Genomic DNA, 17,103 nt, shown 5'->3' on the forward strand with positions numbered 1-17,103 from the left:
GAGCGTTACCTGAAACACGAGTCACCCCTGGAAGAGCCTTCAAAACCTGCGGACTGGATTTTGCCGGACCAATGCAACTAAAATGGTCATCAGGCAGAGGCGCTAAAACGATGAAATCCTATATAGCACTCTTTATCTGCTTGAAGACCAAGGCCATTCACTTGGAGGTTGTGAGTGATTCTCTGGACAAGCGTGTCTTGCAGCAATCAAACGATTTGTGTCCCGTCGCGGTTTGTGCTCGGATTTGTATTCTGATTGTGGTACAAATTTCGTAGCAGCCAGTAAAGAAATAAAACACCAGTTCATGCAGATGATGAAAACCGTTCAGTCCACGGTAGCTAACGACAAAATCACCTGGCACTTCATACCCCCGAGCAGTCCTCATTTCAGAGGATTATGGGAAGCTGGGGTGAAGTCAGTTAAACTGCACCTGCAGAAAGTAATCGGTGACAGCTTGTTAACAATGCAGGAAATGTATACGGTTCTCACCCAGATCGAAGCAGTTCTTAATAGTCGGCCACTCATGCCCATCAGCGACGACGTTAATGATCTGGAAGCACTCACTCCCGCGCATTTTTTGATTGGCGAACCACTCATATCAATCCCGCAAGAAACCCCGAACGAAGAACTAAACCTGCTGAAAAAATGGAAACTGACACAGCAAATTGTAAAACAATTTTGGAACCGGTGGTCAGATGAGTTCATCTCAAGGTTGCAACAAAGGCCAAAATGGATGAAGACAAAGCCGAACATGGAACCCGGACAACTGGTATTAGTCAAGAGCGAGAATTATCCTCCATTAATGTGGCCATTAGCTCGTATCATTGAGGTTCATCCTGGTGCAGACGGTCTAGTTCGCGTAGCAACAATTAAATTACATGGCCGTATTACCAAGAGACCAATCGTCAAGTTAGCGGTTCTACCTATAGAAGACCACCATCCAGTGAACATTCCAGAGGGTTCTAACAAGAATAAACATGCCTCCGCGAACAAACAGGACAGTCAGCCCACTAAAGTCAACCGGAAACGAAGATCTCAGCCAACAACTACTAGAGTTAAATCAAACAATGCAACTTCCGCTTCCCACCACAAAATGGTACGACATACCGTCAACAAATTAAATGTCAACTAAATTATGCTAATGCTAATAAATATTAATCAAATATAACAAATTTCTCAATTTTGTCTTGTTCTATAATATGTACTTCAGACATATGTAGGTGGGCGGAATGTTCGAATCACACAAAAAGAACTATGTAAGCAGTAAGCTAAAATTAATAAGTGCATCGACACATTGGTCTACTTTCGCACAAATCAATATTAATTACTACAACATAATAGCAGTTCAAAAAAATGCTGAGCATGCGCTTGTGCCAGAAATGAATCAATAGGTCATGTAAACAAAAATGTGTAAATTGTAAATTGCTTAGTTATAAGATTTCTTGTATAAAAACAAAGTGATAGTAATAAACCACGCCACAAGCCAAAGAAAAGTGAAAAGCAGTATTTTCTTCTTGCTTCCTTCAGCGTACAATAATTTGAGGATTATTGTACCTATCCCGGCAGCCATCAACAATTTAAGAATTGTTGAATAGATATCAATTTAAGGATTGATATCTGTCCATTTTTACACTCATGTCCACTTGCCTATACCCGTATGTGTTTATGCGGGAGGAATTTGCTGCCGCCAGTTTGAGCGGTTGTGGAAATAGTTGATGTTGCCGAGGTACGGGAAGAACCGAAACCTCCGCACCAGTATCGATGAGGTAGTTGCGCCTGCTGAGAGGGTCGTAAATTGTTAGGCGACGTGGCGCTGCGTTCTGGGTGGCCGTCGCCAGGACCCCCCGCGGACCTAGTTTTTTGCGGCAGGCGTGAATTTACAAGGGATTGTACACTTGGTGACTTTATTGCCGAATCTGCGATGGTACCAGCAAATCTCTCGGTCCGTGGACTGTCCTGACGACCTGCTACCTGATCGCCCTTTTCGGGTGGCAGACCGCGAGTGAGCTCGTGATCTGGCGCCCGAACGCTGAGCGTCCAGCGTCGCCCGCATCTCAGCCACACTGGCTGTTAAGGCGGCTATTTCGCGCCTTAAGTCGACAACCTCGTCCGATGGCCGTTGAATGGCCGCTATGGTCGGGCGTACGTGCACCTCGTACACTTTGTCGGCCGCAGCTGGCAGTGCCTCCAAGGAACCTGAGACACACGCGAGGATCGCCTGGGTGCCTTCCGGGAGCCGACGCAGCCAAAGGGACTTCATCAACTCGTCGATCTTACTCCCACCCAATTGCTTCATTTCGCGCAGCAATTGGCTGGGAGTTCGATCTCCCAACGTTAGGCCTGCCAGCAAGTGATCCAGTTTTGCTGACTCACTTACTGACAGATTAATTCAGTCTTGAGCAGTGAATATGATGCCGATTTCACTACGTCAGACATGAGCACGATGGACTCCTCGTCCAGGCCGACCACCGCGTGATTAAAACGGATCGCGTCGGCTGTGATCCCGGACATCTGGAACTGTGCTTCTAAATGCACGAACCACAATTCGGGGTTCCGCCGTCAAAACGGAGGGACGCGCACGGCGAGGGCGGTCACTTGCGGGTCCGATGGGCCTGCTGCGTCTTTGTTGTTGATCGATATCTTGACTAATAAAAAGAAAACTTCTTTTCGACGCGAGTGTTAAAGCGAAGACGCGGTGAAACTGATCTAGTCGACACGGCAGGCCGAAGCCACAAATGCACGTACGAGCGAAAAACTCGCTAAAAAAGCGGAGAGCCAGTGAAAAGATGACGATGTAAACGCCTCGACGCCGTCTTTTGCGGCGATTTTGTTTTTATTGTTACCACTTTTTTAAAACAACAAAATTTCAATAAAATTATAAATAATAATAACGCGCCGTTGTTGATGGTTGTGGCGGCGGCTACGGTGTTGACGCTGGTCTTGACGGTGGCGGCTTCGAATCCCGCGGCGATAACGCTGGTCTTGAGGGCGGCGGCTTCGAATCCTGCGGCGATGACGCTGGTCTTGAGGGCGGGGGCTACGGTGGCTTCTCACGCACTATGGTGCAAGTTCACGGAATCTTGCTGGCACAGTTTCCTCTTAAAGCTGCACTTCTTCCTCCATCTTCGATAGACTTTCCATTTGAGAATTTATTCTGCGCTTTGTTCCTCGGTGGAATCTGGGACAGTTTGGTTCTAAACGTATTTTAATGCGGCGATGTTCGCTCCGGGGTCACTAATATAAGAGTTCTCAGTCAAATCTAGCAGCTTGTATTTAACCTTTTATCCTTCTATTATTCGAAATAGATTTTTGACATATTTTTCGTATGTTGCAAAGTTCAATACACAATTTCAAGAAATTACTCTTATTATAAATTACTCTTATTATAACTTCGAGATATTAGAAATAATACTGATTTCCGTATGTAACTGTTTTCTTTCTGCACGAAAATCTGATAAATCCGAGATATTAGAAATAATACTGATTTCCGTATGTAACTGTTTTCTTTCTGCACGAAAATCTTTTCTTTCACCGTCACTGCCAACCAACTGTCTTTTTTAAGGTTTTGTGTAAACACAAAACCTTATTAAAATCGGTTTACTGTCTGTCTGTCTGTCCGTCCGTCTGTCTGTCTGTCTGTCTGTACGTCACACGCATTTTTCTCGGAGACGATTATAGCGAATGACACCAAATTTGGTAGAAAGGTGGGAACTGTGAACGCTCACGCATACAGTGAATTACATCCTTTTACGTTGAATTTAAGGGGGGTCCCCACACATACAAAAGGGGGGTGTAAAATTTTTTTTCACCAAATATAGTCATATGGGGTATCAAATTAAAGGTCTCGATTAGTACTTTTCAAAGCCGATCTTAGTTTTGACATTCGTTGGAAGGGTGGGGAGCGCGGGGGGTTGAAAGTTATCACTTCCTTAAGGGGGCCATTCTCAGGAACTACCAAACCGAAAAATCTGAAAAAAATCAGGAGGCTGCCACTATATGGTGTCTGGGCTCCGAAATACCTTCCATGCCGATATCTGTTTAAATAAATCCTGCCGCGTCACAGGTGTTATGTCCGGAGTGTAAGGCGGATGAGGCAAAACTTTCCAGCCAAGCAACTCCAACGTTTCTTTCACGAATTTCGTAGCATGAAGTCTAACGTTTTCGTGAAGCAAAATCGCTTTCGTGTGTCTTTCAGCCCGTTCAGGTCGTTTAGCGTGCAAAGCTAGATTTAAAGCAACCTTTTGCTTTCGATATCATTCAGCTGTCACAGCTTCAATCTTGCTTTTTTCGCTAAGGATGCTCATAGTGAATCCACTTTTCTTCACCGGGAATTATTCGATACAAAATTGACTTCTTTTTGTTTCTTTCAAGAAGCAGTTCACAACTGGCTAATCGTCTTTCGCTGTGCAACACATAGATAGCAACATAGGATAATAATAATCTTATTAAACAGCATCGTAGCCTTTCTTTCGACGGAATTACATATCAAATGTATTTAATTAACTTCAATGTAATATGATTCAGTTCCCTACATTTCTTTGCCATCAATGAAAATTACGAATATAGATCAAATGTATTCAATTGTTTACTGTATAGTAGAAGAAAAATGCAATTGTGTCGTTCGATTGATCTAGTGAACAATAAATCACATTTGTAAGTTCAATGGCCCACCCTGAATATTATTACGAGCTGCATACAACCCATTTCCGAAATGATTCTTTATTGAATGCTAATTAAAACAAGTCAAAACTATCCAAACGGCTCGCAAATATTCACCGTAGTATAGATAGAACTCTAAGAAAACTTTCCGAAACCTATTATTTCCTAAAATACGTTAGTTCATGCCAAATCTGTCAGGAAAACAAGTATGACAGAAATCCTCCGAAAGTAAAATTTGCTTTAACACACTCCTTTAAGACCTTTAGAAGTAATACATTCTGGCATTTATTTTCCGGAAAAAGGAAAACCTATTTTAAATATTATTGACGAATTTTCTCGTCATATCCAATCCTACATCCTAAAAAACCGGAATGCCTAATAAATAAAGGAAGCAATCCTTACTTACATACCTCAATACCTTTCATCATCATCATCAACGGCGCAACAACGGGTATCCGGTCTAGGCCTGCCTTAATAAGGAACTCCAGACATCCCGGTTTTGCGCCGAGGTCCACCAATTCGATATCCCTAAAAGCTGTCTGGCGTCCTGGCCCACGCCATCGCTCCATCTTAGGCAGGGTCTGCCTCGTCTTCTTTTCCTACCATAGATATTGCCCTTATAGACTTTCCGGGTGGGATCATGATCATGTCAATACCTTTGGTAGAATCGAAACATTAGTTATCGATAATGAACTCGGATTTAAAACCAAATAAACTACGGATTTACTAGAATTATGGGAAATCGCTTATATCCGAAACTCAAATTCTAACTCCCCCGTTGAGCGTTTGCAATCCACATTAACCGACATGCTCAAACAAATGATAAAGAGTATACAATCCCTGATGTTTCAACTAAATTAAAAAACGTTGGCATTACTTACAATAACACAACCCATACAAGAACAGGGTATATGCCCCACCAACTTATGTTCGGTAGGAAAAATCATTCAAACTTTACCCTAATTCTTGAAAGTCCGCAAGAACAATGCAAAAAATTATATGAAACAATCCGCACAAAAATCTATAATTGGAGATTTCAATCAAGCCTGAGAAGACCCGCTGAGATCCTACCAAATCAATCATCTATGAAAAAGGTATACGTACCACTAAAATGCATAAACCCTTTGTAGAAAACAAAGTTGAACAGACACAAGAGACAGGACATCATAGATAACAAGAACAGGAAAGTAAAAAGATTAATAAATTTCAGGTCAAAACTCAAACGAAAAATTATCAGCCCGTGGACCGTGGACCCGTGGAATTTATCTAATATTCTGAATCTGGTAATAACTAATCTGAATGATGATAAAGAATTACTCATCTTACAAACCGGACAGTCTCAAATCATATCAGAACACCATCATCTAATACGCATAATTGATCTAAATATAATACATTCGAGTTAACAATCCAATATCTTAAAATGAGTATGAACCGATTAAGCAAAACTAAGGATCATGTACATTCACACAAGTATAGAGAACTTATACAAACCTTTAACAAATCAATGACAGTTATATTGTAACAAAAAATTTAAACCCAATTCGGATACTTGTAGTAATATAATTCATACCATTCAAGGAAATGCCTTAATATTCATTAATAATTGTACAATTCAAATCAATCGTTTCTTATATTAAACAAGTCGGGAAACCGGAAGCTTTCTTATATTAAACAAGTCGGGAAACCGGAAGCTTGACGCTTCAGGTATAAAAGGAGGAGCATAACGCAGTTCTCCATTCGCTGATAGCATTGACTCGATATATTTAAATCGCTCAGTTCTAAGCGATTTAAATATTCCGGGTCAATGCTATCAGCCAATGGAGAACTGCGTAATGAAATGGCTTCACGCATTAACGCAACCTGAATGAAGTGGTATTCCACAACTGGTGTTATTTGTGATCGACGTATCAGCGCACGTCTAAAATTTACCGCAATGTCATCCGTTTACCGCTCTCTATAGTTCTGAGTGTTGGCCGATTATTAAAGACAATAAACGACGTCTTCCGGTAATGGAGACGAAGATGTTGCTTTGGACTAGAGGAGTGACACGTTTTGATCATATTCGAAATGAGGATATCCGCGATCGATATGGGGTTGAACCGATCATGGGAAAACTGCGAGTGAGGCGTTTTCCATGGTATGGTCACGTAATTTGCGTTAACGAGAATTCACTTGCCAATATTGATCTGAACACGGAAGTCATTATGGCTTTATAAGCTGGATGGGGATTTAAAAGCCTCGCGATTACATTCAGATCATGTATTTGATAAAACAAAATGGCGAAACCAATCACGACGGACCGATCCCACTTGTGAACGGGACAAAGGCTGAAGAAAGAGAAGAAGATGTGAGGAGCGACGAGTGCAGGACAGCTCCGTGTCACACAGCTAAAAATTCCATTGCCCTCTATTTTTTAGAAAGCGATTTAAATAAATCATTTGATGGAAAGCCCTGTATTGATAATAGTCAACCTCATACGCTTCACAATCTGAGTTTAATATTATTAGCAAATGCGAAGAATTTAACCTACAATAGATACAAACAAATCGAAACACCGCACGAGCTTCCGCACTTCGGGTATAAAGGTTTTGTGTTCATCTTATGTAAGAAATTTCAATGCACATTTTTCTATCCCTATATAGCTACAAATCCAACATAATCCTTCATATTTTTCCAAACTACAAGCCATACGGACATATAAGGGCCGCAGATGTTGCCCTTACCCTAAACAAACAAACTGCCTATTTCCGAATACTGCACATATATATGCACATACATAAATTGATCGTACCCATATTTCCGATTTACTTCGTGCACAAAAGCATGCGTATGTACATATATAGTACATATATTAAATACTGCTGATTTAAGGTACAAATATATCTATCGGAATTAGACACTACTCGCAAACTTCATTAGCAAGCATACACTATATACCTACATACACATATGTCTGTTTGGGGTAATTGATATTCATATACAAATGACTGAAAAACTAAAACAAAATAATTCTTTGCGATTCCATTCACACGAACTCCCTTCGGTGTGATATTGATGAATTGATATGTGATGATGACGTCATACACGTTGTAGAATGTACGAATTTGGAAACGAATGGGAAAGTTTCACCCCCTATAACTTTCTTAATGACAGTTGGTTTTTCTTTAAACATGACCAAGTTGTGCATTATGTTATTCCTTATCCGCATACCGTGCTTCTGGGATGAACATAAAGGGGATTGCCGGGTAAAGTTCTAAAATGTGGAAATATGCAGATATCGGAACCGGATGTATTTTGAGGCCTACATTTCGTAGTGATAGACCACTGTGACTTTTTTCAAATTTTTCGGTTGGACGTTCTGAGAACGAGACCTGTTACACTTTTTGGGGATCATATTTTGAGCCCCCACTTCCCTATTTTTCACCCGATATAAAATATAAACCCGTTTTGAAAAGTGCTAATTGAGCCCTTTAATTTGATGATGACCACATGACCGCATTTTATGAAAAAAAATTTTGCACTCTCCATTCACATGTATTGAGAGCCCCCTCTTAAACTAAACACAAAATAGGGCCACTTGCTGCATGCAACGGGAACAACAGATCACACGCTCTCACCAATTTTCGCGACATTCGGTCTACCCGTTTTCAAATAAACCGTGTGTGACAGACAGACAGGCAGACGGACAGAAAGATATCGACTCGATTCTAATAAGATTTTGTTTCAAACAAAACCTTAAAAAGAACTGGGGAGAAGTAGATTCTTCATGAATGGAATTTTGATATTTCATTCTAATGTCAATTATTCTCGTTAATTATGACGTCAGGTTCTTATTTGTGTGGCTTTGGATGCGGTAAATTCCCACCAAATGGATGACTTTGATTTTGACTGTCTTCTATGCCGGTGCAAAATTAAGTACTCCTAGGATGAACTTAAGAAGCAGATTCTTCATAAATGCGACTCTAATATTTCACGCGAATGTCAGTTATTCTCGTTAATTATGACGTCAGCATCTTATTTGCTTGGCTTTAGAAGCAGTAAATTCGCGCGAAATTGCTGTTTGAAGTGCTATAAATTTGGTGTTAATGGCCAGATTTCCATGAAATTGGGCATGTGTATGCGAAATATAGTCGTCTATGCTGGTAGTCCTAGGATAAATTTAAGGGGGTTTTCCAGTAAATTTCTAAAACAGCACAAAACCTTAAGAGGGTCATCCCGTGTGTCGAATCCGCCGAATTGATTTTTTTTTTGGCATCAATTATATCTAGATATAGTGTAGAATATACGGGTAAAGCGATTTTTTGATATTCGGAGTCGTTTGGAAATTATAGTGTTGAACGCGTGATAAGTCAAATGCCAGATTTATGTCGATCGTCGTAATAAAGCTCGTATTTAGCAGTCCGAATGACGTTCGAATGACTTCGCTAAAAGGACAAGAATTGAAGCCAAAGCTATACATGTGTTCTTTGAAGAAACCTAAGGTTTATAGATTATTTATAGCAGATTAATAGTCAGTTAAGGTTTTATGGCTAAAAATCGCATTCTACTTTTTAAATGCATTTTTCTCGAAACCACATGTTGAAAATCGGTGGCCACCATAGCCCAAATTGTGATTCATTCAATAGTTTTTTTTTATTCATTGAAGAAGCCGTAAAAAAACACCAAAATTTACTTTACTTTTTTCTCTAAGATGATCGCAGCGCTCTCTAGCGTGGCAGCAGAAAAACACTTTTTTTTAAATATAAATTAAAATTGCTTTGTATTTCAATAACGAACTATGTGATCGGGCTGGAAAAATTAATATGCACGCTCAAGGTATTAATAAATCTATGGTGAAAAATTCGTATTTGCATCTTTCTCCAGTTCTTCACAAAAATTTCTAAAAAAAGCCAAAAAAAAACGGCTTTTACACGGGATGACCCCCTTAACTAGTAAAAGAAAAATTTGATATGTTACCTATAACTTATTTAAATCTAACAAAATAGAAAATCCAATACCTCCATTAGAAGAAATACATTTCCAAAGTCTTGAAAATCAAAAGCACATATAAGAGTTGAAACACAAGCTGAAAATAAAATCTATATGATATCTGGCATACCATAATGATTGTAATATGTATTTGTTTTACTATAACAATTTTGTATTATTTATTTTGTATAAAATACAAAAAGACACCATTTCTAATAAAAACAACACCTGAGGCAAATAAACCGATCCGATTTCATACCATCGACTTCAAACGACTTCGCTAGCATCGGTCATGACGTTAATTCCTGTACACCATATACCTAAAGAAACACCACAACTTTCCACAGGGCTATCAAAGTACGAGTATTAAATTAAAATAGAATAAACAATTGAAATTTGCTCTTACGGTTTAATGTTCAAGTAGTTCTATGATGTAATCAGTCCATAAAGAGAATTTGATTAAAGTTACGCGCACTTTCGATGATTGTATATTTTATGGTTTTTCATCCAATCATTCTAAACCCACGCCACTGGTGAAAAGGATATTTTTACCCACTTACGGAATAAAAACCACTTTTGGCCGCCTCCATGTCCTTTGAATATATGCCAAAGCTATGCTACCGCTTACCACCCTTAAAAAAGATCCTAAGATAATTTTTAGCACCTCTGGATTAGTGCTGGGAAAATTCCATCTATTCCGGGTGATTTTAATGGCATAAAGGTACTCACTGCTCCCCCCCCCCACTATAGTTTCTGAGCATACCTCTCTCACTTAGGTGTCTTGTAAAGGAGTCCCATGCTGTTCTCCGCAATCCCTTACTGTTGCTTCTAGTTCAAAGCCACTTCAATGTCGAGTCTGATTATTCTGTGATCCGACATAGAGGACGCATTCGACCCCCTTTAATCCTTAACCAGCCCGCTTTTTAGAGTATTGCTTAGAGTTGCGTCTAGTACCCCTTGCCTGGTTCTGGTCACGAATGTCGGCGTTTTCTCTATATTATATATTGCTAACCTAACCTGCATCGCAGCCTAGGGGAAATAGAAGCGCCTTTTTCTCGCAGAACTTCGTCAGTCTAATGATTAATACCTGGGCTATCTTAGTGCTGGCCATTGGCTTCATTAGTGCTCATAGTGAGAAAAATTTGCAGTGAAGTGCAGGAAATTATAGGCAAAGGTGCTTCTGAAATAGTGTTTTTTTTTTTTTTTTTTTTTTTTTTTGGACTTTTTTTTTTTTGGAGTGTTGGACTCCCGCAACAGCACGCTGACGGACTACCAACTAAACACCTCCTTGTCATCAGAGAACTAGCCTGGAACCGTTTGACACATTACTTCGGGCTAGCCCTCCCGCTCTCCCGGCTTTGGGAGCCATCAAGTCAGGGAATTCCTTTCACCAACGGGAGGGGAGGGGAGGAAGGGAGTTGTTAGTTCAGGGAACCCCTTACCGTCCGATCCCTCCGCCGGTCGAGTTCAATCTTCTTCGTAGTAAGAAGAGCCCGAACATAATACGCAATACGATTCCAGCTGCCAGCACTCTTCAGCATCTCTCTGACAATGTTGTCTGGAGAGAGCTCCCCTGTGTCTGCATAAAGCTGCTGGCGGAGGCCGTCCCACCTCTCGCAAGAGAAAAAGGTGTGTTCAGCGCCATCCGCCACTCTATTGCAGAACACACAGTCAGGAGATCGCGCCTTCCCAACCCTGTGCAGGTAAGACTGAAAACCTCCATGCCCACTTAGAAGTTGGGTAAGGAAGTAATCAATCTCACCGTGCTTTCTGTTCAGCCACGGGTCTAATTTGTCGATGAGCCGCGCAGTCCACTTGCCCCTTGGCTCATTTTGCCAAGAAAGTTGCCACTCGTTAAGGGTGCGTTGACGTTCTTCACGGGCAACCACTTCTCTTAAATTTTCGCCCTTACGGCGATAGATAGCTTTGCGCTCCTTGGCAAGGAGGGCAACGGGGATCACTCCCGCAATCACCATCACAGCCGGTTCGGAGACAGTGCGATAAGCAGACGCCACTCGCAAAGCTCCCCGCCTCTGCACTTGAGCGAGGCGTTTACGGTGCACCTCCTTGTCAAGGGCATCAGCCCATACCTCCGCACCATAGAGAAGGACGGACTGCGTTGCTCCCATGAGGAGACGTCTCCTAGTTGATATAGGGCCGCCGACATTCGCCATTAGCCGACTCAAGGCCGCGACTCCTGCTGCAGCCCTGTCCGCGGCTGCTTTGATTTGCTCGAAGAAGCTCATCTTCGAGTCGAGCATTAAACCAAGGTATTTAACCGTTGGTTTTGACTCTATAGTCAACTCGCCGATCGATATGGGACGCAAGGTCGGGATTCTCCTTCTGGTCAGGATGACCACTTCGGTTTTTTCCAGCGCCAGGTTGAAACCGTGAGCAGTCATCCATCCGCTTACCCGTCGCATCAATATGCCAAGTCTGCTTTGCGCCTGTTCAACAGTGCGTCCGGCAACAAGTGCCGCAACGTCGTCTGCATAACCGACCAGGCGCGACTCTTCAGGCATATCGAGTCTCAGCAGACTATCGTAGGAAGCGTTCCAGAGGTCCGGCCCTAGGATGGATCCCTGCGCTACTCCCGACGTGATTTCCATCCTCCTCTGGCCCTCTAGCGTCTCATAGAACAGGGAGCGGTCTTTCAGATAATCCCTCAATATCCGCAAGAGATAGCTTGGCACGTGAAAGGAGTTCTCTAGTGTGCCCAGCATATCTGTCCATCTTACGGAATTGAAGGCATTTCTGACATCAAGCGTTATGAGGAGCACTATCCGTCGAGATCGGCGGCTGTGTGCCCCGGCTCGATTAAACGCATCTACGACCTCCATAACAGCATCCACTGTAGATTTCCCTGTTCTAAACCCGAACTGCCTTGCGGATAAGTCCCCGGCAGCACGGATCGCCTCAGCGAGTCTACCCCTGATGAGCTTTTCGAGCACTTTTCCGGCCGTGTCAAGCATACACAGCGGTCGGTATGCAGACGGGAGCTCCGGATCTCCTTTACCCTTACTGATCAACGTAAGTCTGGCCACTTTCCAGCGACAAGGAAAAATGCCCTCCTTCAAGCACGCGTTGAACGCTTCGAGCAGCAATTCTGGCCGTTAGCGGAACACCAGTTTGTAAACTTCCGCCGGGATGCCATCAGGACCTGGCGCCTTCCTGTTTTTCATAGTGAGAACCGCTTCTTCGAGTTCTCCCATTGTGAAAAGGGGGCAATCCACGACGCTTTCCGCGCTGTTTACATCAAGCCGTACAGGGTGTCTGGGGAACAATGCCCGCACAATGCGGTCCATCTGGTCGGTGCTCAGTATGCAGGGCTTCCGCAGAGCCCCGATTTTCCGAGTGACAAGCTTATAGCCAAGTCCCCACGGGTCATCATTTACCTCATTAATAAGATTTTGCCAGCCGCGAGCTTTGCTTTTATTTATAGCGCTGCGGAGTCTCCTTTTTGCTGATCTATATTGTGCCTTTATGGCACATGCCTCCTCGTTGGCGTACAAACGTTGTGCCAAACGGCGGAGCTTATGACACTCCTTCCGTAGGTCGGCAATTTCCGCCGTCCACCAGTACATAGAAGGCTTGTCGCGCCTGGGGCCTCTCCGGGGCATGGAAGCCTCACACGCCGTCGTTATCAGATTCATCACTGAATTTACGATGGTGTCAGCTGCGACACCACCACCCCCCGGAGTGCCCCCCAGCGCGGCCCCACCTGCTCCAAGAGCTTCGACGAACCTTCCGATGTTCACCTTCGCGACATTCCACACGCAGGGGGAACGTCGTGTTGATGCTCGCCGGCAAGTAGCGTCAAACACTTCGAACGCAATGTACTGATGATCACTTGCCGAGAAGTCTTCTAGGACTCGCCACCCGTCCACCGATGATGCCAGAGATTCCGACGCAAAAGTTATGTCGGGAATGCTTCCTTCACAACCTGAGCGCCGAAACGTTGGCGTGGATCCGGTGTTTAAAATTACGAGCCCGGTTCTCGCCGCCATTTCCAGAATCCGTTTCCCTCTGGAGTCTGATTGAGGCATGCCCCATTCAAGAGCCCTGGCATTCTGAAATAGTGTGGAGTATATATTGTGGCAGTAGGATTGGAAAACCTGTCTATTTGAACACTTTAAAAAAGAATTTAAAAGCCAGTGCCGAAAAGTTTGGAACCTCCGATAAGTTTCAACAAGATAACGACCCGAGAACTGTACAATAGTGGTTGTCCCAAGCCCAAATAAAGGAGGAGGGCTTGAGGCAACGTACTTTGTATTATACTCAGTATTAAACTCAGTAAAAGAAAGAGATAAATAAAGTATAGTTCGAGTTATTCCATTATGCTAAATCCTACCGGATCTCTCTTGGTGACAATATCGTTAGAAACAAAATGATCGGATCGAGTAACAAGGCTCGGAAAAATACGGGCGTCCACCTTAGTCGACGCGGCAGGACGGGTAAGTAAGTTAATCCAAGCAAAACAAATACGTGTCTGCACGCTAAATGTTGGCAATGGCACCCAAACTGGAAAGACCGAGGAACTCGCAAGAGCCCGTCGGAAAAGGCGCATTGAAATCTGCGCTCTGCAAGAAACCCGAGGGTCTGGTGCCAAAAGCTGCGACATAGAACGTGAACGCGGTAAAAATGGTTAAAAACTTCTCTATTTTGATAGCCCACGCACTCAATACCGTGTTTGCATTCCCATCTGAGAGGGTTTACGTGATGCCATTAAGGGGGTCATCCCGTGTGTCGGATCCGCCGAATCGAATTTTTTTTTGGCATCAATTATATCTAGATATAGTGTAGAATATACGGGTAAAGTGATTTTTTGATATTCGGAATCGTTTGGAAATTATAGTGTTGAACGCGTGATAAGTCAAATGCCAGATTTATGTCGATCGTCGTAATAAAGCTCGTATTTAGCAGTCCGAATGACGTTCGAATGACTTCGCTAAAAGGACAAGAATTGAAGCCAAAGCTATACATGTGTTCTTTGAAGAAACCTAAGGTTTATAGATTATTTATAGCAGATTAATAGTCAGTTAAGGTTTTATGGCTAAAAATCGCATTCTACTTTTTAAATGCATTTTTCTCGAAACTGCATGTTGAAAATCGGCGGCCACTATAGCCCAAAATCGATCGATTCATTCAGTAGTTTTTTTTTTATTCATTGAAGAAGTAGTGAAAACACACCAAAATTCACAAAAAAAAAATTTTAACACGGCTCCAAAAATTTAGTTTTTAATATTTTTTAATAATCCTAGTTTGCGGATTGTAGTTAAGTCTGTACGTTAAAATGCCGTTCACTTTTTTCTTTAAAATGATCGCAGCGCCCTCTAGCGTGGCAGCAGAAAAACACCTTTTTTGGAGATGGGTATATAAATTGCTCTGTATTTCAATAACGAACTATGCAATCGGACTGGAAAAATTACTATGCACGCGCAAGATATTAATAAATCTATGGTGGAAAATTCTTATTTGTATCTTTATCCAGTTCTTTATGAAAAATTTTTAAAAAAAGCCAAAAAAACGAGCTTTACACGGGATGACCCCCTTAAAGAAGTTGAACGATTTGATGATCGGCTGATAAAGCTTACCATTATATCAGCTGATCGCACTACTCACTTCTTCACCATGTACGCATCACAGGCAAGTCGATCTGATGCCGAGAAGGATGCCTTCTGACAACTTCTCGATGCAAAGACCTGTGACGTGCCTGCTGATGACTATATCATTATTGCCGGCGACCTTAATGGTCATGCGTAACAGGTGTTATGGGGAAAAGGGGTTTGCAGCGCGTAACGAGGGTGGCGAGCGTACAATTCATTTCGTGGACACTCATGAGTGTGCTATGAATACATGGTTCATCAAACGATCTCATCTTCCTACATTTTATAGTGGGAACAGTAAAACGCAAATCGACTATATTCTCATAACACACATTTTACACACATTTTACCACCGCCAATGAATGCATAGACGTTCCCTAGAGACCATCGCACCTTAACATCGGCTGTTGATTGCCATCCTGCAAATTTAGCCGCTAACAAAACAGCGCAACAGGAATGCACTGTTCTACCGATTCGTGAGAAGAAAGAAACAAGTCAGGAAAATGGAAGCTCGGCGCTTCAGGTATGAAAGATTTAGTATGCTTCTTCTGTGAGTATATTTGAGTGCAGAACTATCCCATTTGCACGTAGTCCGTTATGTATATACATTTAGCATGTCCCCATCGCACCCACCTTTCTAACAAATGCCAAAACTAAGACCGGCTTTGAAAAGTATTAATGGAGACCTTTCATTTCATACCCAGCATGACTATATTCGGTGAAAAAAATTTTACACCCGCCTTTTGCATGTATGGGATCCCCCCCCTCCCATAGTCTCAACGAAGAAGGATATCACTGCTTGTCTGGGCGTTCACAGTTCCCACCTTTTCACCAAATTTCGTGTCAATCATAGCCGTCTCTGAGAAAATTGCGTGTGGCCGACAGACAGACAGATAGATGGACAGACAGACAGACATTGAACCGATTTTAATAAGGTTTTGTTTTCGAAACATTACGAATGTGGAAGAATCATGGAACCAAATGGATGACACGATCCACAAAGCGGCCTCTGCAACCCTCGGGATCACCAAGCCAGGTAAACGGTACATTAACCGAGATACTTGGCTCTGGAATGCAATGTTGAAATGAAGGTCCCTGAAAAGAAACGCCTCTACCACAAGTTTCTCCACGATAAAATGTTTGTCAATTGGGAAATTTATAAGAATGCCAACCGGGAAGGAAAGAAAGCGATCGCTGTCACCCGAGCGGCCCATTACAAGAATCTCGGGATGGAGAGATCCATATCGACTTGTTAAAAGCCGTAACGAAAACACACAGGATATCGAACACTTTTATTGCGTTAATGACAAGAACGGTACTTTGCTTACCAACTGTCGAGCCACAACGGATAGATGGCGAGAATACTTTGAACAGATTTCAATTGAAGAATTTGCTTTCCCTCCACTTCCACAATCATTGCCGACATTTGGACCAGTTGCACCTGTCAGCGCAACTGAAGTCGAGGAGGCGATAAAACGAATGAAATCAGGGAAAGCCACAGGACCTGACGACATCGCATCTGAGCTCTGGAAAGCGAAGAGCTGCACCATCTGTCTGGCAAGAAAGTACCACTGTTCCAAGATGGAAAAGAAAGGTAGTCCAACAGAATGTACAAATTACCGTCCGATTCGATTACTTTCCCTTAACATGAAGATTTTTGGACGCATTTTTGACAACCGTATTCGAGAAATCGTTGAAATAACCGTGAATCAAGCCAGATTTGTCAAGAACTGTGGAAGTACAATACGCAATACACGCTGTGCGGTTACTCATGGAGGAACACCGTGAGAAGCATCGTCATCTTTACATTGTATTTCTGGATCTAGAGCAAGCGTTTGACCATGTGCCACACGATATCATCTGGTAT

At 42.5% G+C, this 17,103-nt stretch overlaps 1 protein-coding gene across 1 annotated transcript; it reads left to right on the forward strand.

Annotated features, from left to right (window-relative positions):
• The first annotated feature begins 463 nt into the window (after positions 1-463).
• Positions 464-1,132, forward strand: LOC119652107. Its single transcript, XM_038056048.1, has one exon. It carries the CDS (start codon positions 464-466, stop codon positions 1,130-1,132), a length of 669 nt encoding a protein of 222 aa, XP_037911976.1.
• Positions 1,133-17,103: the final 15,971 nt, after the last annotated feature.

Source organism: Hermetia illucens, chromosome 3 (assembly GCF_905115235.1).
Source record: "Hermetia illucens chromosome 3, iHerIll2.2.curated.20191125, whole genome shotgun sequence".
NCBI lineage: Eukaryota > Metazoa > Arthropoda > Insecta > Diptera > Stratiomyidae > Hermetia > Hermetia illucens.

What these genes read in the sequence shown, in the direction of transcription:
- LOC119652107 (XM_038056048.1), top strand. Translation starts at nt 464, where the DNA reads ATGCAGGAAATGTATACGGTTCTCACCCAGATCGAAGCAGTTCTTAAT.